Source organism: Papio anubis, chromosome 1 (assembly GCF_008728515.1).
Source record: "Papio anubis isolate 15944 chromosome 1, Panubis1.0, whole genome shotgun sequence".
Classification (NCBI taxonomy): domain Eukaryota; kingdom Metazoa; phylum Chordata; class Mammalia; order Primates; family Cercopithecidae; genus Papio; species Papio anubis.
In genome coordinates, this window is record NC_044976.1 from 435290 (window position 1) to 458919 (window position 23630).

The 23630-nt window shown below is 59.1% G+C and overlaps 2 protein-coding genes across 3 annotated transcripts; one reads left to right on the forward strand and one right to left on the reverse strand.

Moving 5' to 3' along the window:
* Positions 1-8547: 8547 nt before the first annotated feature.
* PERM1 (PPARGC1 and ESRR induced regulator, muscle 1) lies at positions 8548-14143 on the forward strand. 2 transcript variants are annotated; one of them, XM_003918863.5, is made up of 4 exons: positions 8548-8731; positions 9616-11709; positions 12728-12853; positions 13082-14143. In XM_003918863.5, exons 2-4 carry the CDS (start codon positions 9759-9761, stop codon positions 13165-13167), a joined length of 2163 nt encoding a protein of 720 aa, XP_003918912.2. In that variant the 5' UTR covers positions 8548-8731; positions 9616-9758; the 3' UTR covers positions 13168-14143. The 2 variants fall into 2 exon arrangements, with proteins under 2 accessions (XP_003918912.2, XP_009197411.2); XM_009199147.4 differs by having other exon boundaries at positions 8548-8721.
* A 104-nt stretch (positions 14144-14247) lies between these two features.
* PLEKHN1 (pleckstrin homology domain containing N1) lies at positions 14248-23609 on the reverse strand. The gene is given in 16 exon segments (XM_031663466.1): positions 14248-14879; positions 14957-15005; positions 15328-15546; positions 15739-15879; positions 16053-16190; positions 16366-16515; positions 17117-17253; positions 17393-17468; positions 18125-18205; positions 18328-18459; positions 18530-18706; positions 18708-18851; positions 18934-19014; positions 19117-19263; positions 22661-22760; positions 22845-23609. Coding segments are annotated over 16 exon segments (1989 nt in total). The 5' UTR covers positions 22928-23609; the 3' UTR covers positions 14248-14745.
* Between the last annotated feature and the right edge of the window lie 21 nt (positions 23610-23630).

A 23630-nucleotide genomic window follows, 5' to 3' on the forward strand; every position in this document is an offset into this window, starting at 1 on the left:
ATGAATGACAGGCCGGGCATGGTGGCTCACGCCGGATCGCCTGAGGTCCAGAGTTCGAGACCAACATGGTGAAACCCTGTCTCTACTACACATACAAAAATTAGCCAGCATGGTGGCAGGCGCCTGTAGTCCCAGCTACTCAGGAGGCTGAGGCAGGAGAATCGCTTGAATCTGGGAGGCAGAGGTTGCAGTGAGCCGAGATTGTGCCATTGCACTCCAGCCTGGGTGACAAGAGTGAAACTTCATGTAAAAAAAAAAAAAAAAAAAAAGGGCCAGGTGCAGTGGCTCATGCCTGTAATCCCAGCACTTTGGGAGGCTGAGGCGGGCAGATCACTTGAGGTCAGGAGTTTGAGACCAGTCTGGTCAACATGGTGAAGCCTATCTCTACTAAAAATACAAAAGGTTAGCCGGTCGTGGTGGCAGGCAGCTGTAATCCCAGCTACTCGGAAGGGTGAGGCAGGAGAATCGCTTGAACCCAGGAGGCGGAAGTTGCAGTGAGCCAAGTTCACACCACTTCACTCCAGCCTGGGAGACAGCCTGGGAGACAAGACTCAATCTCAAAAAAATAAATAAATAAATAAAATAAAACAGAATGGATGACAGACATAAGTTAAAACTATAAATCTTTTAGAAGAAAATATAGCAGTAAATTGTCATGATCTTGGGTTTGGAAAGACCTTGGGCAAAAACATTCTTAGGTGGGACACTGCAGTGGTTTGGTGTCCCCAGAAGCTCATGGGACACTGCAGTGGTTTGGTGTCCCCAGAAGCTCGTGCTGGGAGCTTGATCCCCCATGTGGAAGTGTTGAGAGGTGAGGCCTTTAAGAGGGGTTTAGGTTATGGAGGCTCTGCCCTCACGAAGAGATGAATGGTTATCGTGGGAGTGGGTTCCTCAGGGAAGGGGGGTCCAGCCCCTCCTCTTCTCCCTCTCTGTCTTCTTTGCCCTTTGCCAGGAATGACACAGCAGGAAGGACCTCATCAGACGCCAACCCCTTCATCTGGATTTCCCAGCCTCCAGAACTGTGAGAAATAAATTTCTGTTCATCATAAATTACCCAGTCTCAGATATCCTATTAGGGCAGCACAAAATAGACTAAAACAGATACCAGAAGCATAAGTGACCAAAGAAAAATATAGATAAATTAGACATCATCAAAATTTAAAACTTATGTTTCAAATGGCATTATCAAAAAGTGAAAAGACATCACATATGGGAGGAAACATTGGCAAAATATATATTGACAAGGAAATTACCCAGAATTCCAAACACAATCAACCCCGAACTCCAGAAACAATCAACCCCAAACTCCAGAAAACAATCAAGCCCGAACTCCAGAAACAATCAACTCTGAACTCCAGAAACAGTCAACCCAGAACTCCAGAAACAATCGACCCCCAACTCCAGAAACAATTGACCCCCAACTCCAGAAACAATCAACCCCGAACTCCAGAAAACAATCGACCCAGAACTCCAGAAACAATCGACCCCGAACTCCAGAAACAATCAACCCCAAACTCCAGAAAACAATCAAGCCCCGAACTCCAGAAACAATCAACCCCAGAACTCCAGAAACAATCGACTCTGAACTCCAGAAACAGTCAACCCTGAACTCTAGAAAAGGGCCAGCCCATGGATGGATGGTCAGCTGCTTTTGACAATGGTACAAAGACAATTCAGTAGAGAAAGGAAAGTCTTTTCTTTTCTTTTCTTTTTTCTTTTGAGATGGAGTCTTCCTCTGTCACCCAGGCTGGAGTGCAATGGTGCCATCTCGGCTCACTGCAACCTCTGCCTCCCGGATTCAAGCATTTTCTCCTGCCTCAGCCTCCTGAGTAGCTGAGATTACAGGTGCACACCACCACGCCCGGCTAATTTTTGTATTTTTAGTAGAGACAGGGTTTTACCATGTTGGTCTGGCTGGTCTCCAACTCCGGACCTTGTGATCCACCCACCCCAGCCTCCCAAAGTGCTGGGATTACAGGCGTGAGTCACTACACCCGGCCAGGAGTGTCTTTTCAACAGTGGTTCAAAAACAATTGGATATCCATATGCAAATAAATTAACGGATTCTTACCTCACGTCATATATACAAATTAACTAAAAATAGATCATAGCCCTAAATGCAAAATCTAACCATAAAACTTTTTGGAGAAAACTTTAAAAATCTTTGTGACCTTTAGGCAAAGATTTCTTAGATACAACACTAAAAAGAATAATACATCAACAAAAATGGGCAAATTAGACTTCATTAAAATAACTTCTCTTTTTCTTTTTTCTTTTTCTTTTTTTTTTTTTTTTGAGACAGAGTCTTGCTCTGTCGCCCGGGCTGGAGTGCGGTGGCCGGATCTTAGCTCACTGCAAGCTCCGCCTCCCGGGTTCACGCCATTCTCCTGCCTCAGCCTCCTGAGTAGCTGGGACTACAGGCGCCCGCCACCTCGCCCGGCTAGTTTTTTGTATTTTTTGTAGAGACGGGGTTTCACCGGGTTAGCCAGGATGGTCTCGATCTCCTGACCTCGTGATCCACCTGTCTCGGCCTCCCAAAGTGCTGGGATTACAGGCTTGAGCCACCACGTCCGGCCCTCTTTTTCTTTTTTAAAAAAATTTTATGTATCCTCGTTGTTAAGCATGAACTGTTTTTCAAAAGACAATGCTAAAAAAATGAAAAGGCTGGGCACAGTGGCTCTTGCCTATAATCCCAGCACTTTGGGAGGCTGAGGTGGGTGGATCACCTGAGGTCAGGAATTTAAGACCAGCCTGGCCAACAGGGCGAAACCCTGTCTCTACTAAAAATACAAAAATTATCCGGGTGTGGTGGTGGGTGCCTATAGTCTTAGCTACTCAGAAGGCTGAGGCAGGAGAATCACTTGAACCCGGGAGGAGAAGGTTGCAGTGAGCTGAGATCACGCCATTGTACTCCAGCCTGGGCGACAGAGCAAGACGCCATCTCAAACAAAGAAAAGAAAAGACAAACCATAGGCTGGAAGAAAATAAATCACATATCTGATAAAAGACTTACATGCAGAATATATAAAGAACTCTGGGCTGGGTGCAGTGGCTCATACCTCTACTCCCAGCACTTTGGGAGACTGAGATGGGTGGATCACCTCAGGTCAGGAGTTTGAGACCAGCCTGGCTAATATGGTGAAACCCCATTTCTACTAAAAACACAAAAAACTTAGTGGGAGGGCGTGGTGGCGGTGCCTGTAGTCCCAGCTACTCAGGGGGCTGAGGCAGGAGAACTGCTTGAACCTGGGAGGCAGAGGTTGCAGTGAGCTGAGATTGTGCCACTACACCCCAGCTTGGGCAACAAGAGTGAAACTCTCAAAAAAAAAAAAGAATTCTGCAAACTCAAAAATAAGAAAAAACAACCTGATTTTTATTTCTAATTTAATTTTTTGTAGAGACAGGGTTTTGCCATGTTGCCCTGGCAGGTCTCAAACTCCTGGCCTCAAGCAATCCACCTGCCTCAGCCTCCCAAAGTGCTAGAATTACAGGTGTGAGCCACAGCACCAGGCCACAACCTAACTTTTAAAATGGACAAAATAGGCTAGCCACAGTGGCTCACACCTGTAATCCCAGCACTTTGGGAGGCCAAGGCAGGCAGATCACTTGAGGTCAGGAGTTTGAGACCAACCTGGTCAATATGGTGAAACCCCGTCCCTACTAAAAATACAAAATTTAGCCAGGTGTGGTGTCAGGCACCTGTAATCCCAGCTACTCGGGAGGCTGAGGTGGGAGAATCGCTTGAACCCGGGGGGTGGAAGTTGCAATGAGCCAAGATCTCATCACTTTACTCCAGCCTGGGCAACAGAGCGAGACTTTGTCTCAAATAAAATAAAATGGACAAAATAGCTGATCAATCTTTTTACCAAAGAAGATATATGGATAACAAATGCACATGTGAGAAGATGCCCGGTGTTATTCACTGTTAGGGAAATGCAAATTAAAACCAGAATGAGCGCCTTCTGGAATGACTGAATTACAAAGCTTTCCGCGCTGACAGCGGGCGAGGACACGGAGCCTGGAACCTCTAGTGGGAATAAATAATTCTACAACCACACTGGAAGATGGTTTGGCAGTTTCTCAAAAAGTTAAATATATACCTATCACATGACCCAGCCACTCCAATTCTGAGTATGTACTCAAGAGAAAGGAAAGCTGTGTCTACACTGCCACCCCCACGTATCTGAGACAGGTCTGACTCCATTCGGAAAGCTGGTTTTGCCGGCCAGGCGCGGCGGCTCACGCCTGTAATTCCAGCACTTTGGGAGGCCAAAGTGGGTGGATCACGAGGTCAGGAGATCGAGACCATCCTGGCTAACACAGTGGAACTCCGTCTCTACTAAAAATACAGAATAAATTAGCCAGGCGCGGTGGCGGGCGTCTGTAGTCCCAGCTATTCGGGAGGCTGAGGCAGGAGAATGGCGTGAACCTGGGAGGCGGAGCTTGCAATGAGCCGAGATCACACCACTGCACTCCAACCTGGGCGACAGAGGGAGAATCTGTCTCAAAAAAAAAAAAAAAAAGAAAGTTGATTTTGCCAAGGTTAAGGACGTGCCCATGACACAGCCTCAGGAGGTCCTGACGACACGTGCCCAAGGTGGCTGGGTACGCTGGGTTTTCTACATTTCAGGAAGACACGAGACTTCAATAATATGCGAGTAATATGTGTAAGATGTATATTGGTTCAGTCCCGAGAGGCGAGACAATTTGAAGAGGGGAGACGGCTTCCAGGTCACAGGTGGTAAAACAAAGGGTCGCATTCTTTTGTGTCTGATTAGCCTTTCCAAAGAAAGCCATCGGATGTTCATTGATCTCAGTGAGCAGAGCAGAGGAATGGCTTGGAATTCTGTCCCTCCTGTGTCTGCAGGGAATTTCCCTGTGAACACATCCTGAGGGAGTTAGGCAGCTTTTTTATTTTTTAAAATCTTAGCTGTCTTTTTAAAGACTAGAACAGAAGGCTGGTTGGCCCTAAGCAGTTGCCAGCTTGACTCTTCCGTTTGGCTCAGTGATTTGGGGGATCCCAAGATTCATTTTCCTTTCACACTGCGAACACTTGTACACAAATGTTCATGGCAGTTTTACCTGTGAGAGCCCCAAACTAGAAATAATCCAAATGTCCTTCAACAGAGGAATGGATACAGAAATTGCAGTGTATCCAGCAATGGAACACTTTTTATAAAAAGTAACAATGAGCATACACCACAGTGTGGGTGGGCGTCTAAGAAACGCTGTCACCGAGGACAGGCGTGTCCTACTCTTCTGTCCTGTACAAAGGAGGGCCCAGTGGATGATTCTAGCCAGCGCGACTTACTATGCCGGAACAGTAGATTCGTGGTTGCCTGAGTGTGGGAAGGGAAAGGGAAAGAATCACCAAGGGGCTGAAGGAACATTTGGGAGTGTCGGAGATGTTTGTGGGGGCTCCCAGGGGTATACGTGTCCAAACCTAGCAAACTGCACACTTTAAATAGTTGAAGTGGGCCGGGCGTGGTGGCTCACGCCTGTCATCCAGCACTTTGGGGGGCCAAGACGGGCAGGTCACTTGAGGTCAGGAGTTTGAGACCAGCCTGGCTAACATGGCAAAACCCCATCTCTACTAAAAATACAAAAATTCTCCTGACATGGTGGCGGGCGCCTGTAGTCCCAGCTACTTGAGAGGCTGAGGCAGGGGAATCACTGGAACCTGGGAGGCGGAGGCTGCAGTGAGCCGAGATGGAGCCACTACACTCCAGCCTGGGCGACAGCGTGGGACTCCATCTCAGACAGTAAATAAATAAATACTTGGAGTGTATTACGTGTTAATTATACTTCAATAAAGCTATAAAAACTGAAAAGGAGGCCGGGCTTGGCGATGGGGCCTGTGGTCCCAGCTACTCGGAAGGCTGAGGCGGGAGGATCACTCGAGCCTGGGAGGTCGAGGCTGCAGGGAGCTGGGATGGCGCCGCTGCACTCCAGCCTGGGCGACACAGTGAAACCCGGTCTCGCTCCCTGACTGCCGCAGGGTCCAGGGCTTCCACCAGGGCTACGTGGCTTCAGGAAGGGGAGCCTAGTAATCCCCCAAGAGGCGCCCTTCTCGCCCCCTGCCCGCCCAGACGAGGGGCAGGGCCCGGGACCCCCTGACCAGGGCAGGAGCCGCAGAGCCAACCCCGTCCCTGCGCAGTGGGGGCCTGGTGCCCTCTGGTGGCCGCTGGGGGCACAGCATGCCCCGTCCTCCCAGGGGACTCGGCCGGGCAGGCCCGGGGGCTCCTCTCTGCCTCCACCATAGACCTGGGTTCTTCTTCCTCCCCGGCCTGAAGGGTGCTGCTGCCTGAAGTGGAGGGGGGCCCTGGCTATTCCTCATCCTACAGCTGCCATCCCCCTGCCGCTCCCACCAGGAAGGTTCATACTGGGCTGGAGCGCAGAGAAGGGCTTCCGGCTGAAGCCTCAGGCCAGCTCCACTGATAGCTGGTGTGAAAAGGCCTCAGGGTAGGGCCCTTCCCTGCGCAGCCCTAGACCTCCTCCCACAGCTCCCTGCCTTGCCATGGGCCTCCCTGCCTTTCCTGTCCCAAGCCCCAAAGCCTTCTCATCTCGTGATGGTCCACGTGGGCCTGGATGCCCACCCAGGATGTGGTGCTGGATCAGCTGGGCGTCCACGTGAAGACAGAGAGGAGCCCCGTGCCCCCCACCTCCCACCGTCCACAAAAGTCAACGCCAGGTGTGTGGCAGAGCCGAGCGTGAAAGGCAACACAATGAAGTTTTTTTTTTAAATGAAGGAATAGACCAGGTGTGGTGGCTCATGCCTGTAATCCCAGCACTGTGGGAGGCGGAGACGGGTGGATCACGAGGTCAGGAGATTGAGACCAGCCTGGCTAACACAGTGAACCCTGTCTCTACTAAAAATACAAAAAAAAATTAGCCAGGCATGGTGGCGGGCGCCTATAGTCCCAGCTACTCCGGAGGCTGAGACAGGAGAATGGCGTGAACCTGGGAGGCGGAGGTTGCAGTGAGCCGAGATCGCACCACTGTACTCCAGCCTGGGTGACAGAGTGAGACTCTGTGTCAACAACAACAACAACAAAAAAAAAAAAAAAAAAAAGAGGGAATAGGCCAGACGTGGTGGCCCACACCTGTAATCCCAGCACTTTGGGAGGCCGAGGTGGGCGGATCACCTGAGGTCAGGAGTTTGAGAGCAGCCTGGGAAACATGGAGAAACCCCGTCTCTACTAGAAACACAAAATTAGCCGGGTGTGGTGGCGCCTGTCTGTAATCCCAGCTACTCAGGAGGCTGAGGCAGGAGAATCTCTTCAACCTGGGAGGCGGAGGTTGCAGTGAGCTGAGATTTTGCCATTTCACATCAGCCTGGGCAACAAGAGTGAAACTCCGTCTCAAACAAACAAGCAAACAAAGGTACCGTTAAGAGGGTGGAAAGTGGAGGCAGAGAGGGAGAAGATTCCCCAGTACAAGAGTTCAATGAAGAGCTCGTCCAAAGGAGGAGGCACAGGGAGGCGGCCAGAGCCGAGAGGCGCCGCCCAGAAGCAGACGTGCAGCTCCCGCACAACTCCAGCCTCGCCTGGCGAACGGGGCGGCACCTTCTGACGCTGACCCCACGCGTCCTGGAAATGCGAGAGGTTTGCTGAAAGGAGCGTTTCCAGACATTCACGGCCACACCGCGTGTGGTAGCTGCAAACTGGAAATTACCCACATCACCACCCACGGGAAACGGCACAGCCGCGTGTGGCATTCACGCAGGACAGCCTCGTCCGCACGGCAGCTGTCTCCCGAGCGCAGCGTGGACCCGAGGACGCAGACGCAGAAAGGGATGCAGGGTGCGATTCCACTTGTGAAAGCTCAGGTCAGGCTGGCCCTGGGTGGCGGGACGCCGTGTCCTGCGGCCTTGTGGTAGCTACTGTCTGGAAAAGCATCGTGTGGCACCAGGCGGCACTTTCCGCACGCCCAGCTCTCGCTGCCACCCCTCACAGTGCAGGCCCCAGTCTCCTAGTCCTGTGCCCTGGACTCCCAAGAACTTCCGGGTCCAAACCCCTCCTTAGAGAGATCCCTGGCCCCCCCAGCCACCCCTCTCCCTACTTCCTTCTCGGGAGAGCTGCCGTCTGAGCTGAGCTCATCTGCCTGTTAGATTGGATGTTTATTGTCGGATCTCTTGCCCTGTCTTCTTGTCCCCTGGCTCGGAACCGGCCTGGGAATGGGCACCGTGAACCCCAAGGTCAGGACAGCCTGGAGGGTGCAGCTGAGCAGAGGGTGCAGCTGGGCATGGGGACACCTGACCCTGACGCTCCCTGGCTGTGTGGCTACACAGGCCACTCACCTTCACATGAGCCCCGGAGGTCAGGACAGGGAGGCACAAGCCCTGGCCAGGACACAGAGGCCATCTCAAAAGCAGGCCAGGAACATTCCAGGGGTGGCAGGGAGGGCAGGTCTGAGGTTTCACTGTGGGTGGCGGAAGCACGGGAACTGAGCGGTGCTGCCTGCAGGTCAGCGTCGTCCGGCCTGTGTCTGACCTCACCTCCGCCCGGCTCCGTGCCAGGAAGTCGTTCTCACGTACTGTAGCTGGAGGGCCCTCAAATGCCATCTATTTGTGGCCTGGACCCTGATGGCTGGCACAAGTCACGTGTGAGACCACAGGGACGTGGTATTTTTGGCACGGGGGTGGAGCCTGTCCAGCCAGCCTAGCACCATGCCGCCCTGGGATGGGCAGCTCAGACCCCCAGCTTGGCCGCCAGGACCCAGGTAGGACAAGGTCAGCTGCTTGCTCCTAACCCAAGGGGTCCCAATGGCAACAACCCCCACAGAGGTTTCTCCAGAGACCAGAGAGGAGGGCGAAGGTCAGTGGGCAGGAAGCCACCATCCCTGGCCTCCGTCTCAGGACTCTGTCCCTGCCAAAGGGACTTCCTACCCCCTGGGTCCAGAGGGGCTGACCTGAGGCCGAGGTCAGTAGGGATAGACCCGACAGCTGGCTAGGCTCTCCTTGCTTCTCTGAGATGGGGCAAAGGAAGGCACCCTGAGCAGCCAGGCAGGCCTGGGTTGTGCTGCAGACCTCGAGGACGGCCTGAGGTGGTTGCTGGGTCAAGAGACCCATTGCACCCTGCACCTCCTGCCCAGGCTCTCCCTGCTGACCGGGGCCAGCTCTGGTGAGCACCACCTGGAGCTCAGAGAATAGCCTGGCCCAGCCAATGCGATCGGAAGGTCATCACCGAGGGCTGGGTACCTGCTGGGCCCTGCAAACCTCTCCTGTGGCCGGCTGCCAGCTGGGGCGCCCTAGGATGGCCCAGGGCCACCCGCCTCCCGAGCGCACTGGTCCCATTGGGTGGACCCTGAAAGGTGCTTTGCCGTGTAAAGTCAGCTCTGGCAGAAGGTGGAGGAAGTGAGGCCGCCCCAGCTAAGGTGTGATGGGAAACTGAGCGTTCGACCCTGAGGGCGGCTGGTTTTATAACTTCACTGGTAGAAAATCATCCTAGATTCTAGAAACGTAACACACTATGTGATATAATCATCACACAGCTATCATTTGGGGTGCGTTGGGAATTAGGGTCATGGGAGCTGGGGATCTTCTAACTTGGAAATCGTCACCACTACGTTTGAGGGAAGCGCGACCCTCCCCTCGAGATGTTCTCTTCCTTTCAGGGCCCAGATGGAGCCCCGAGGCGGTGGAACCCCCGGGTCTCGTGCGGCAGGAGCCGCATGTGCAGTGTAGTGCCTGGGGCCTGAACGCACGAAGACCCCACTGGACCCATTCTGCTACCCTCCAGTGCCTCTGCTGACCCCACATGGAAAATTTCCAGTACAGCGTCCAGCTGAGTGACCAGGACTGGGCTGAGTTCTCAGCCACCGCCGATGAGTGTGGCCTCCTGCAGGCTGGCCTGGCCTCTGGGGACGAGCCCTTGTCCAGTGACATTGACCAAGGGGACAGCAGTGGCAGCAGTCCCCCCAGGCCCCCGCCTCTCCCAACTGGGCAGACAGCTGCAGGAGGGCGGAGCTGGCGGGGCTGCGAGGGGGAGGACGTGGCCACACAGCAGCTGGTCAGCAGGTCTCTGTGTGAGCCTGTCTTGGCCCTGGGGACCGGTCAGCAGACACCCAGCACGTCCACACGGGCAGAGGCTCCACCGTCCCTCGGCCCCGGCGCCAGCCCTCCCGGCCAGTGCTCATCCTGCCCTGGTCCGGCGTCTTCTGGAGACCAGATGCAGAGGCTTCTGCAGGGCCCTGCCCCACGGCCCCCTGGTGAGCCCCCTCGGAGTCCCAAGTCCCCTGGCCACAGCACTGGCTCCCAGAGGCCCCCCGATAGCCCTGGAGGCCCACCACGGAGCCCCAGCCGGAAGAAGAGGCGAGCTGTGGGTGCCAAGGGGGGTGGGCACGCAGGGGCCTCTACCTCTGCCTGGACGGGCTCCCCGCTGCTCCCCGCGGCCAGTCCTGAGACGGCAAAGCTGACGGCCAAAGCCAGGCAGGAGGAGCTGGGGCCAGGCCCTACAGGAGCTCCTGAGCCAGGGCCAGATTTGGGCCTATCTACACCCGTCCCTGTGACTGAGCAAGGCACAGACCAGATCAGAACCCCTCCCCGAGCTGAGCTGCACACGGGGTCCACACCTGCCCAGGAAGCCCACCCAGATGTCTCATGGGCTAAGTCAGACCTGGCTGTGTCCACACCTGCCTCTGAGCCACAACCTGACACGGCTGTGTCCACACTGACTTCTGAGCCTCAGTCCAGTGTGGCCCTGTCTACACCCGTCTCCACGCTGCAACCTGACATGGACACGGTTGTGTCCACACCTGCCTCCGAGCATGGCCTGGACATGGCCTTGCCGACAGCAGGCCCAGTGGCTAAGCTAGAGGTGGCTTCATCTCCACCTGTCTCAGAGGCTGTGCCGAGGGTGACCAAGTCCAGCAGGCTTGTGTCTACCCCTGTTCCCACAGCTGATGCCGCTGGCCCCGCCTGGTCTCCCACCCGCAGAGCTGGGCCTGATGTGGAGACAGAGGTGGTTGTGTCTGCGCCCTCAGCAGGGGCCCCTGGATACCGCTCTGGGGAGCCCACACTGGGTCTCACCCAAATCCCCAAGAAGAAGAAAGTGCGCTTCTCCGTGGCTGGGCCCGGCCCCAACAAGCCAGGCCCAGGAGAGGCCTCAGGCCTAGCCCCATCGGCCACAGCCAGGCCCTCAGCTCCCCGGACAGCAACTGGGGGCCACGGGGGGCCCGGAGCCTGGGATGCTGTGGCCGTCGGTCCCCGGCCCCACCAGCCTCGGATCCTCAAGCACCTGCCTCGCCCCCCTCCCTCTGCCGTGATGAGGGCCCGGCCCGGGCGCAGCTTTGCCGTGACCCTCCCGGAGGCCTACGAGTTCTTCTTCTGTGACACCATCGAGGAGGACGGGGATGCTGAGGCGGCAGCAGCCGGTCAGGATCCGGCAGGCATCCAGTGGCCGGACATGTGCGAATTCTTCTTCCAAGACACTGGAGCCCAGAGGCCAAGGCAGCGGGGGTCCCCGGCGCCACTCCCAAGAGCTGATCCTATACCGGCCCCCGTACCTGGAGACCCTGTGCCCATCTCCATCCCTGAGGTCTATGAACACTTCTTCGGGGATGACAGGCTTGAGGGCGTGCTAGGGCCGGCTGTCCTGCCCCAGCTGCAGGCCCCGGAGCCTCCCAGATCGGCCTTCCAGGGCGCGGGGCCGGGGACCCCCCTCAAGCCAGCCACAGTAGAGCGGCTCCACCTGGCTCTTAGGCGGGCAGGTACGTGTTCTCGGATCCCCGTCCAGGTCCCAGGCAAACACTGTCCAGGGAGCTTGGCCAGGGAGGGGGCCACTGGGGAGGGGCAGGCAGGGCTCAGGTCATCTCCTGGCAGGGGAGCCTGGGGGCCAGCCCCCAGTCACCCCAGGACACAGTCCAGACGGGGCGGCCCAGGCCAGGCGCCCGGGCTGTTCAGGGGGCTGGCTCTGCACTGGCCGTTGCCCTGTGTTCAGGCCCAGGGGACGACAGCGTCCCTCCCCCAGCCTCTGGCAGGGTTCCCGCCCCGGCCTCGCTGCCTTCAGGGTCAGGCATCTGCGAGGCGACATCTCACACTCATCTCCTCTGGGAGATGCTTCACAGACCAGAAAACGGGGGCTCCACGGGCAGGTGGCCCCCGGGGCAGGCAGTTCCCGGGAAGACGTGTCCAGGACAAATGTCTCTTACGACAGACATGTCCCAGGGTGGGTGTGTCTAGGACAGGCGGTTCCCAGGGCGGGCGTGTGCGGGGCAGGCAGTTCCCGGGGTTGGGGGCGGTTCCAGGATTGTGGGGAGGCGGTTCCCGGGATTGGGGGAAATGGACCCGGGGTTGGGAGAGCGGTTCCAGGGTTGGGGGAGGCGGTTCCAGGGTTGTAGGGGAGGCGGTTCCCAGGATTGGGGGAGAGGCAGTTCAGGATTGGAGGGCAGGCGGTTCCAGGATTGAAGTTCCAGGATTGTGGGGAAGTTCCAGGATTGGGGGGCGGTTCCAGGGTTGGGGAGGCGGTTCCAGGGTTGGGGAGGCGGGTTTGGGATTATGGGGGAGGCGGATCCCAGGATTGGGGGGGAGGCGGTTCCAGGGTTGGGGGGAGTGAGGTTTGTTGGGGGAAGGCGGTTCCAGGAGGTTGAGGGAGGGTCAGGATTGGGGAGAGCAGTTCGAAGGAGGTTGGGGGAGGCAGTTCCGGGTTGGGGCGGTGCAGGCAGTTCCGGGTGGGCATGTGCGGGGCCGTCTCTAAGTGCAGGCGTGGGGCTTGAGCTTCTCTCCTAGCGGAGCTCCGGGGGCCTGTCCCGTCATTTGCCTTCAGCCAGAATGACATGTGCCTGGTGTTTGTAGCCCTTGCCACCTGGGCTGTGAGGACATCAGATCTGCACACCCCAGACGCTTGGAAAACAGGTTCGGGTGCTGGGGGCAGAGGGAGCTGTGGCTAGAAGCCAGACCGAGGGGCACTGGCAGGACGAGGGGTGCATGGGGGCCCCAGGGCTCTCCCCTGACCTGCTCCTCCCAGGCTGAGCCGCAGCCCTGGCCGCACCGGCCTAGCCCGCCCTTTGAGGGCTGGGTCTTGCGGGCAGACGGTGGTCACAGCCAAGCTGGCCCTCAGGAGACCCTGTGCTTCTCTTGCAGTCTTGCTGGCCAACATCGGCACCATCTCTGCCATCCGCTACTTCCGCCGGCAGGTGGGGCAAGAGCGCCACAGCCCCAGCTCCTAGGAGCCAGGCCCGGGCCAGGGAGATGCGGGATGAGGAGACGACCACAGGCACCCAGGACGGGACGAGGTGCCACCCTTGCCCGAGCCCTCTGACCCCTGTCTTCTACGGTGTCCAGGAGGGGGGCGTGTCCTGGTGCTGCTCCCTCGGACTCACCTGAGGATCCAGCCAGTGGCCACGGCCACTCCCCACGCCTGGGAGGGAAGGTGCTAAAGTCTGGGTGGGTGGAGGGAGCCAGGTGGCTGGATAGGAGGGTGGCCAGATTCACAGATGAGAACACAGGGCATTCGGTTAATTTCAGACACGCAATAGTGGGGAGGTCATTTTACTAAGAAGTTATTTGTTGTTTATCTGAAATCACATTTAACCACACCCTGCATTTCTTCCGGGATGCAGTGGGGGCTGAGTGGCAGGGCAGGACTTGGACCCTGGAGGGGTCTGAGCAGCGAGAGGCTGTGGCTGGAGCTTTGGGCAAACGGAGGGGCGAGGACACAGGGCGGCCTCCTCACAGGTGGGCCGGGCTGCCAAGGGCTCCAAGGCCCATCACTCTTGATCCTCAAGGGACTGTGGCCGAGGCCTCTCTGAGCTCTGGCCTGAGACAGTGAAGGCAGCCCGGCGGCCCCTGCAGGGTGGGGGTCTGTGGCAGAGCTGTGCGCCCCTCCCTGGGAAGCCCTGGGTGCAGGTGCAGAGGGAGAATTTGTCGGCATCAGACGGAGGGCTGGGCTCCTGGGGTTGTCCCGGCGGCTCCTGTGGGGCAGCTGGGGGCCCACGGCCAAGGGGAGTCAGAGACGAGTTGGGAAGGTCGGTGAGGGGCCGAAGGTGGCAGAGGAAGGGGGCTGCCTGGCTGGGTGCCAGGTGGGGGTCCCCGGGTGGGGGTCCTGCCAAGGCAGTGTGTGCAGGGCCCTCAAGACTGTGGGAGATCCTGGCTGCTGAGCGGAGAACACGTGTACGTGGCACCAATAAAATTCTTTCTTTTCTTTTTCTTTCTTCTTTTCCTCGTTCTCTCTCTCTTTCCTTCTCTTCTCTTCTCTCTCTTCTCTCTTTTCTCTTTTTGTTCTTTCTCATCCGGTGGTGTCAGCATCTCCCGTGCTGCCCTATGGCGCATGCCCAGGCCATGCAAGGACCCACCCGCCCTCCTCCTTGGGACACCCTGGCCAGTGCTCCTCACACCTTGCTGACCTGTGACCCTCATGCCCTCTGACCTCACATACTCTGACCCTGCTGACCTTTCTCTTTCCTCTGACCTTCACGCCCATGTCGCCCCCCTCCCACTCCCAGTGAGTCTCACCCCGACTCCTGGCGAGCTGAGCTGAGGGCCGACCCTGTGGATGGCCAGGACCTCCCTGACCTGTGACCCACCTCGCCAGCCAGGGCATCCTTGGGGTGAGCCCTTCCTGCCCCTCCCTGCCCCAGCTGCTGGCACTGAGGAGCAGGAACCGAGGGACAGGCTCTGAACTGAGGGCCCCGGAGACCCCCTGATCACAGGGTTCAGACCCTGACTTGTAATTTGAAGTGGGTTAGAGGGGCGGGTACCCTGGAGCTTGGTGAGGGTGGTCCTGAGAGCCGGCCTCACCGTGGCCATCAGATCCACTGCACCAGACCCGCACTGGCCTCAGGCCCTCCAAGCTGGGGGCACTTCCGGTGGGAGGAAGACAAAGTCTCGTCCCAGAGGTGGTCGTAGCCGGGGCCCTGGCTCCTCCTGGAGGACCAGCCATCTAGTAGGGAAGGCAGAGATGTGTCAGCCTGTGGCAGGCAACAGGCACTCACCCCAGGAGGCAGGACCCTCACTCACCTGTCAGAGGCAGCCGGGATTCAGGCAAACCTTCCCTGGCAGAGGAGACCTGGGAAGCCCAAACCGCCAGTCTGAGAGCCAGGTACAGCCCCAGGCAGGGAGCTTGGAGACGGCCGGTCGATGTGCAGACCCCCACCCCCCGGGTTGGCATCACCCACGTCCCCCTGCTCTCCCTCCCCAGTCCCGTCTCCCCACCTCCCTGCTGGCGCCCCGGTCTCCATCTGCCCCTGTCCTCCTGTTTCTCTCCCGGTCTCCATCTGCCCCCGTCCTCCTGTTTCCCTCCCTGTTCCCTCAGAGTCCCAGGAGGCCCCACACCAGCGCCCCCAGCACCCCGGAGCGCAGGGCACACTGGCGTGAGGACTGCTACTCACAAGCTGAGGGGAGTCTGGGGGCTGCGGCCCCCCGTCCTTGGCTGAGCCCCGGTGTCTCTGAGAGGCTCTGGACTGCAGGACTCCCTTCTTGGAGAGCAAGTGGGGGCCCGAGGGGCCAGAGGAGCTGGAGCCGGGGTCAGAGGCAGGCACAGACACAGGCACCAAGGGCAGTGGGCTCAAGGGCACAGGTCCAGGTGAGCTCTGCATGGCACTGAGGAACTGCCAGGAGAACCTGGGCTGGGGCCTCAGTGGCATCCAGGGACCCCCAGAACCTCAACCTCCCATCAGAGCCTGAACAGACCTCAGGCTCGGGGCAGCCCCAGACCCCAGGCCGAGAGGCACGGTCTAGACCTCCCCAACCTCAGGCTGCAGGCACCTCCCGCCCTTTCTGTCGCCCAGCAGGGGCCTGACCTCCTTCAGGCCCCGGACATCGGTGACCCTGCGGTGGGAGGTGGCGGGGGGCGTGTAGGGGTCAGCATAGAGGGGTGAGTGTGAAGTTTCCGAAGCGTGGTCAGGGGCGTCTGGGCTGTTCTCCAGGCTCAGCCTGTTCAGCTGCAGGGCAGAGGTGGGAGAGATGGGCTTCTTGGCTAGAAGCAGCCTAGGCCACCCCTTCTCTGTGCAAGACACCTCTGGGTGGCGCCAGGACAACTAGGCCCAGAGACAGAGGCCAGTGGTGCGGAATGGTGGGAACCAGGCCAGGGGCTGGGTGGGTGTGCTGGGCCCACCTGGGTCAGGTCCAGGTGCAGTGGGGTGGCAGGGCCGCGGCCCTCTGCCCGGGCCTTGCTCCTGGGTGACCGGCTGCTGCTACGTCTCAGCTCAGTCCTCCGTCGGCCAATGCTGGTGCGGTCAGAGTTGGCCTGGTCCTGTGGGGACCACAAACCTTCCACAGAGAGCCCCTTGGCCCCTCTCCTGTGCAACTCTCTGAGGCTGCAAGGGGCTCCCTCCAGTCTGAGTTCCCCTGACGAACCAGGGTCCCCAACACACACTTACCCGACAGTCTTCTGCCCCACTTTCATCTGCCACCCCGTAAGCACTCACCGGTGTGTGCTGGGAGGAGCAGCCCACAGTGGATGGCACTGAGGACTCAGGCAAGGAGTGGCTGGTGCGTGTGGAGGGGGGCACCAGGCACCCCGAGTCCCAGCTGGTCCGTCCGCCTGAGGACAGTGAGCCTCGGCTGCTGCCCGTAACCTGGGTGGGCAGTGAGTGGGGGTGAGTGAGGGCTGGACCCCCTCCCCACCTGCCCCTGCCTGGACATACCCTGCTGCCCCTGCTTTTTTCTTTTTGGGACAGAGTCTTGTTCTGTCTCCCAGGCCGAAGTGCAGTGGCACAATCTCGGCTCACTGCAACCTCTGCCTCCCAGGTCAAGCGATTCTCATGCCTCAGCCTCCTGAGTAGCTGGGATTACAGGGGTGCATCACCACGCCTGGCTAATTATTTGTTTGTTTGTTTTGAGACGGAGTCTCTCTGTGTCACCGAGGCTGGAGTGCGGTGGCGAGATCTCGGCTCACTGCAAGCTCCGCCTCCCGGGTTCACACCATTCTCCTGCCTCAGCCTCGGAGTAGCTGGGACTACAGGCGCCGCCACCTCACCCGGCTAGTTTTTTGTATTTTTTAGTAGAGACGGGGTTTCACCATGTTAGCCAGGATGGTTTCGATATCCTGACCTCATGATCCACCCGCCTCGGCCTCCCAAAGTGCTGGGATTACAGGCTTGAGCCACCGCGCCCGGTCTGCTGCCCCATTTTTACCACTGCCCAGGACCTGGGCTGTGGGGCCTGCTGATGCCTCACCTGCAGCCCTGGGAAGCTCTTGGCGCCAGGCAGCGGCGGGGCCCCCTCCCTGTGGGTGACGGCACGAAGGCACAGCAGCCAGTGGCTGTAGTCCTCGTAGCTGGCGCACACCACGCGGATGGTGTTGATGAGGGGGCCTGGCACACAGACGCTGTGAGGGGCTGGCAGGGTGGGGTGTATCCCTCAGCACCCCCACTAAAGAGCCGGGGGTCCCCCAGGCTCCCGCCCCACCATGGCCTGGCCAGGCAGGAGGCAGAACTGGGGTCAGGGCCCCACCTTCGATCAGGAAGGAGTGGATCTGCTTCTCCTTCTCCTCCAGGTTGACGTGGACCGCACGGAGTGGGAGCTCCCCCTGTGGGGGCGGAGACTGAGGGCCAGGCCTTTGTGCGGGCAGCCCCGGGGCCCCGCCTGGCTTCGTCCCACCCTCGTGCCCTCCAGAGCTTGGCTGGGTACTTGGAGAGCTGGGCACCGAGGCCACCACCCTGAGGGAGGCCAGTGGGTCCCATCTGTCCTGGGGCCACTGCTAGCCCTGGCGGGGGGACCTTCGCTGGCTAGGGGCAGACACACAAAGCCGCAGGACTGGCCTCCTGGGGTCCCCAGAGAGGAAGTTGGGCCGGGGAAACCACAGGGAGGGCCCTGTGTTTGTTCCTCAGTGATTGAAGGTTACCATGAGTGCACACCCCCATCCCGGTGCCTGCCCTGGAGGACACAGGCACACACACGTGTGCACACACACCCCTCACGGGCAGGCACACACGAGGGAGTCCCCAGGAGGGGCTCTCAGCCCCGTGCTGCCTGCCCCAAGGTGACGGTCAAGAACCTCAGGGTGAGAAGCTCAGGGTGGGCAGGGGCTCCTCCACGTCACGGGGAGACCAGACTGACCAGGACTGCGGGCCTCGTGCTCTGTCTCAACAGGCCCCGAAATACAGGTTCCTCCTGCACGGCCGCCCCCTTCCACCCCGACACAGGTGCCTCCCTGGGGCGGGCCCACAGTGGGGAGGGGCCCACCTTGAAGCAAAGCTCGTCCAGCTCCTCGGAGAAAATGGCCAGGGACGTCGGGTACAGGACCAAGAGCCGGTCCCACTGCTCCTGAGTGGGGGGCGTCAAACGATGCAGGGGCTGAGCTGCTGTGCACCCAGGGCCAGTCCCTGCCCTACCCAGCACCCTGCACCCCTCCCGTCCCCCTACAGCCCCATGCACCTCCCACCCACCTGTGCGGGCAGGTGCTGCAGCTTGACCCTTGAGGCACAGACAGCGCTGCCGCCGGGTTCGTGCCCTGACGCCGTCCGCAACCGGGTTAGGCGGCGTTGCAGAGTCCAGGGGAGCTCGTCTCCACAGGACCCCTGTGAGGAGGAGGTCAGAGCAGGCTGCGAGGATCTGGGTGGGGAGGGGCGTGGGGTCCCTGGCACTGACCTGTGGCGGTGCCGAGTGGCAGTGTTGCAGCCCCCCAAGGAGGGCCGTCTGCTTCTCCAGGTGGTAAAGCCAGCGGTCCAGCTCGGCCCGGCTGGGGCAGAGCACCAGGAGGGGTGCGGGCAGCGGGCCTGCGGGCGGGGCAGAGAGGGCACACACATACACACACATGCCCCACAGCCCACAGGGCAGGCCCCTCTCCAAGTCCTGGGTCACGAGTGCCTCTGGGGGCCCGGGGAGCATCCCAAACACCTGTGATCTGGAAGGCGTGCTCTCGGGACCCCTCCACCAGGCAGACGCTCAGCTCCGTCAGTGGTAACAGCCCCTGCCAGGCACAGGGTAGGAGCTTCAGGGATCCACGGAGGGAAGGGTGGCCATGGCCCCACCCCCACCGCCCACTGCCTCACCTGAAAGGTGAGTCCTTCCGAGCCGTGGGCCTGGAAGTACAGGTGGGCGGGGAACAGCTCCAGGTAGCAGTCGCTGACATCCTGCGCAGGCAGCAGGGTCGTCAGTGCAGGGTCTGGGGAGCCCCAGGCTGGTGGGGATGCTGCACCCGGAGCGTGCTCCCCCCAGCCCGGCCCGGCACCCACCTGGCTGTGCTGGAACTGCAGCTGGACCTTGGCGTAATGTACAACCTTTCCCAGGTTCCTCACAGGCACCCTCCGCCGCGCCTTCTTGAACACACTCAGGAACGGCTGCTCGAGGTTTCCTCGCTGGTTCTGCAGGTCCAGGATGTCCTAGGAGGAGCAGCGCTCAGGGGAGGGGCCTCGCCTGAGCCCCTCACCCCCTCTGCTGGCATCCACACAGCTACAGGACTATAGGCATGGTCTGCCTGTGCACAGCCACCCAACACATATGTGAAGAACAGCCTCCCCCAGGCATAGAAACTGCACACTCAGCCTCTCCACAGGAAAAGTCATGGCAGAACTTACACACACACGTGCATACATATATGCATACATGCACGTTTGCATACACGTACATGCACACACCCCCGATATGTGCACATACAGGCAACATGCATGTATCCATATATGCACGCACACACATACACATGCATACATGCACATATGCATACACATACACATAGACACACACATGCCACACAATACAGACACATACAGACGCATACACACATGTACCCACACACGTCCACACACATTCACGCATATGCATGGATACACACGTGCACACATATGCACTTGCACACATACACACAGATGCATACATGTCCACACACAGAGACATACACCAAAACACACATATATACACATACACGTGTCACGTGCACATATACACATGTGTGCACACATATACACATGTACACACATGCATGCACTGCACACATACACATGTACACATGCGCACACATACACAATGCACACCTATACACGTGTACACACATGCACACATATGCATACATACACACATGCACATGTACACTTGCACACACATGCACACATGTGCATACATGCATACACATCCACACACCAATACACCAACACATGTATACACATACACGTGTGCACACATGTGTGCACATGCATATACACATGCATACACACACATGCATGCACACATACACAGTGCACAAATACGTGCACACACACGCACATATACACATGTGCATACACACGCACACATACACATACACACTTGTGCACACACTCATGTGCGTGCATACACACACACAGACACACTTCCCCACACAGAGCTAGAGCTGCCTGGTCTAGTGGTAGACATGGTGAGATTTGAACTCAGTGGATTAAATCCTATCTTCATTATTTCCTAAGCTGTGTAACATGTCTTTGGTTATTCAACCTCTGAAGCCTTGTTAGAAGAATTTGGGGGTGTCTGGGTAACACTCAAAACCCTCCTACGTCTCCAGTATTGGCTGGTAAACGTTTAACACCTGGTTCTACAAAAAACAGACACAGAAACACACCAATGCCCTGATTTGTAACGTTTGTCAATTTCCTCAGTGTCAATGTTCTCAGCGCCGCCCATTTCCAGCCCCCAGCCTGAAAGATGTGAGGAGATTTCTGGGGTCGATCCCCTGAGTGTGTGCTGGCCGCTTGCTCAGGTGACAGCCGGGTCCTGGCAGTGCCCCGAGGGGTCAGACCCCCGCTCTCCGGCCACTGCATGTGCTCTTCCCGCTTTGGGACCGCTCAGCCCCAACCCCCTTCCTTACCCACTTAGCAGCTTTGCTCAGACATCACCTGCTCCAAGGGGCTTTTTCTGAAAGCCCCTCTAAAATTCCAGCCTTCCCTGATCCTCTGCACCCATCCCCTCTGTTTTTCTCCTTAGCACCAACCCCACCCTTCTCACTGGATCTTCTATTTATTTGCCCCGTCGTCTGTCTCTGCCGTGGGAATGGGAGCACCGTGAGAACAGGGGTTGTCTATTCCGTTCACTTCTGTGTCCCCAGAGCCTAAGACAGGGCCTGGGACGTGCTGTGGGTATCACTGCATGTGCTGAGAGGGGAGGGGAATCCACATCCATGCCACATTTAGCCAATCCTGGCACAGTCCTCTACAAATGCAGGCTTTGATCACCAGGCTAGAGATCAGAAAGGGGACGGGTGTGAACCTGGGGCTGGAGAGCTCTGTGATCCACAGGCTCAGGGGCAAGTGGGAAGGTGTCCTGCTCCCTCTAGGAGCTGGCAAGGGCTACCTGCAGCGCTGCTGTGCCCTGGCCAAGCTTAGCTGCCCCTGAGAAGGCCCAGGAATGTGAACAGACAGACGAATCGGCTTTCCCGGCCTCCTGCCTTTGGGTGGGGCCTCCTGTACCCACACCCAGCGTGGGAACTGATGCCAGGTAGGCACCCATGAAAAATAGGCCACAGACCAGGAAGGGCTACACAGCTAGCTCTGCAGCCCAGCTCAGCCTCGGGGCCCCAGGGAGGACTCAGCTTGGAGCCGGCAGAGCCAGCTCACAGCACTGGGTGCAGAGCCCAGGCACAGGGCAGAGGAGCACTGGCTCCAGGACTGGCCCCGAGCTCCTCCCCCAGCCCCATTTCCTGAGGCTCAGCGGGTTCCCTCTCTGGCTACCATGTCCTGGCAAGGGAGGACCACTAGGGCCACCCACCACACCTCATAGGACCCCACCAGGGTCCCACTGCATGTCCTGGGCCTGGACAGAGAGGGTAGCGTCTGAGATGCAGCCAAAGGGACCCCACTCCTAGGCCAGCCTGGCTCCCTCTGCCTGCCCACTCCTCTGAGGCAGTGTGGTTTCCGAAACCAGCACCTGTTGTCTGCAGGGAACCCTGAAACTCTGCAGGTCAGGAGAGGGTATGGCACGAGCCTCCTGCCTGGCGGGGGCATGTTGGTGAAGGGGTCTGCACGGCCACACCAGCTGGAGTGCAGGGCAGGGGTCCTCTCCCCCAGACGCTCCTAGGGCCTGCACATAGCATCCAGGCTGCCTGACAGGGGTGCAGTGGGGGCTCCTGTCTGCCCTGAAGCCAGGTTCCTCCTCCTGTTCCCTCAACCCAGCACCAGGCACATCTGAAAGGGGATGGGCATCTACCCTGTGAAGACTCTTAGTCCTACGGAGGCCTGGGCGGGGGGATGGGCATGGGGGTTCTTCTGCTCCTTCCACGGACAGGTGGCCTAGTGTGTGCTCGGGAGATGCCTCCTTGCTGCGTGGCCTTGGCAGGCTGGGAGGAGGCCCGTGCGTGCACAGAGGGGTTGCTGTGGACCGGGCCGCCGTACCCAGCAGCAGCTTCCTGCGGGACACTCCGGGAAAAACAGGCCGCGTAGGTGGCCGGCTGGCTCACTGCTCACCTGAGGCCCCTTACTGTCAAGTGACACGACCAGCACGACCCCAGCCCCACTGCAGCGACAGAGACGCGTGCGCCGGTCCCCTGCGGGAGGAGGTCCCGGGAGGCCCCGCCCGCGGCCCGCCCCGCCCAGCTCGCTCCCGACTGACTCAGTCCTGCGTCGCGGTTTCGCTCTCCGCTCAGACTTTCGGCCGGATGAGCTCCCCAGGGCGGGGCAGTCAGCGTCCGCTCCTCACCTAAGGGGGTCTGAATCCCCCCGGGCCGAGGGGAAGACCCTGAACTGCACGGACACGCGGCACACACGCCCGGGCAGAGCCACGCGCCCAGACCCCAGCCACCGCGTGCGCCGCGCTCACCGTGCCCGGGATGTAGTGGAAGAGCTTGTTGGCGGCGGCGTCCCCGCTTCGAGCAGCCTCGGGGCCCAGCAGGCCAGCCGGCATCCGTGCGCCGTCCTCTCTGGGGACAAGGCAAGGGAGCTCGTGGCCCCGAAGCAGGTGGGGGAGCCCTGTGCCCAGGTGGCCACATCCACACCCCGCTCACCTGTTTCCCTTCAGTGAGGGCTTTCTGGAGAAGGAGGCCCGGAGCCTCCTGGGGGCCTGAGGGACACAGTGGCTGTTCCCCATGGCCAGAGTCGTGCAGGTCGGCAAGTCTGGGTCCCTGTCCACAGCCTCCTGCCCCCGCCTCCCACAGGCAGGCGGGGCTCTGGGACGTCCCACCCGTCACCCAGGGCTGGGCGGGGGTGGAGCCTTTCTGGAAGAGGCCTGGCCCCTACCTGAGCCGTCCAGGTCTCTGCCCTGGGCCCTCCACACCGAGGGGCCAGCCTTGGGGTGATCTCCCCTCTGGCCCAGACAAGGCCTCCAGTGTGCAAGGGGCACCCCACTTGCCTGTGCTCAGGCTTTGTGAACTCGGGGCCACCTTCCAGCACCCCCCCAACAATGTGCACACACATCCTGTTTCCATCTAAACCCTGGCCAGCCTGAGTCACCGGTGACTGCAGGGAGGGCTGAGGCAGGAATTCCAGCGTAGGAGACAGCGGCCAGAGCCACCCCAGCCTCCCCTCCTGCCTGGGCTCCCTCACCACAGACCCGTCAGGGTCCTCAAGGCTTAAGGGGACTCTGGAAGGCCACGTGCCACCTAGGCGGCCAGGACAGTCAGCATACGCAGGGGCAGTGCTGTCCTCCCCCACCGCACCCCCAGAGCCCAAGACGTGGCAGGAACCTCAGCCTCAGGACCCAGCCCAGGCAAACCCCACCTACAGCGGGAGGGACTCCATGGCCCCCACCCTCCCTGGATGCACAGCTCTGCCTTGTAGCCCCCAGACACCGG

What these genes read in the sequence shown, in the direction of transcription:
- PERM1 (XM_003918863.5), top strand. Translation starts at nt 9,759, where the DNA reads ATGGAAAATTTCCAGTACAGCGTCCAGCTGAGTGACCAGGACTGGGCT. An exon ending in CCTGGCTCTTAGGCGGGCAG is followed by an intron (nt 11,710 to 12,727) that starts GTACGTGTTCTC and finishes CTTCTCTCCTAG; the next exon opens with CGGAGCTCCGGGGGCCTGTC. An exon ending in CCCAGACGCTTGGAAAACAG is followed by an intron (nt 12,854 to 13,081) that starts GTTCGGGTGCTG and finishes CTTCTCTTGCAG; the next exon opens with TCTTGCTGGCCAACATCGGC.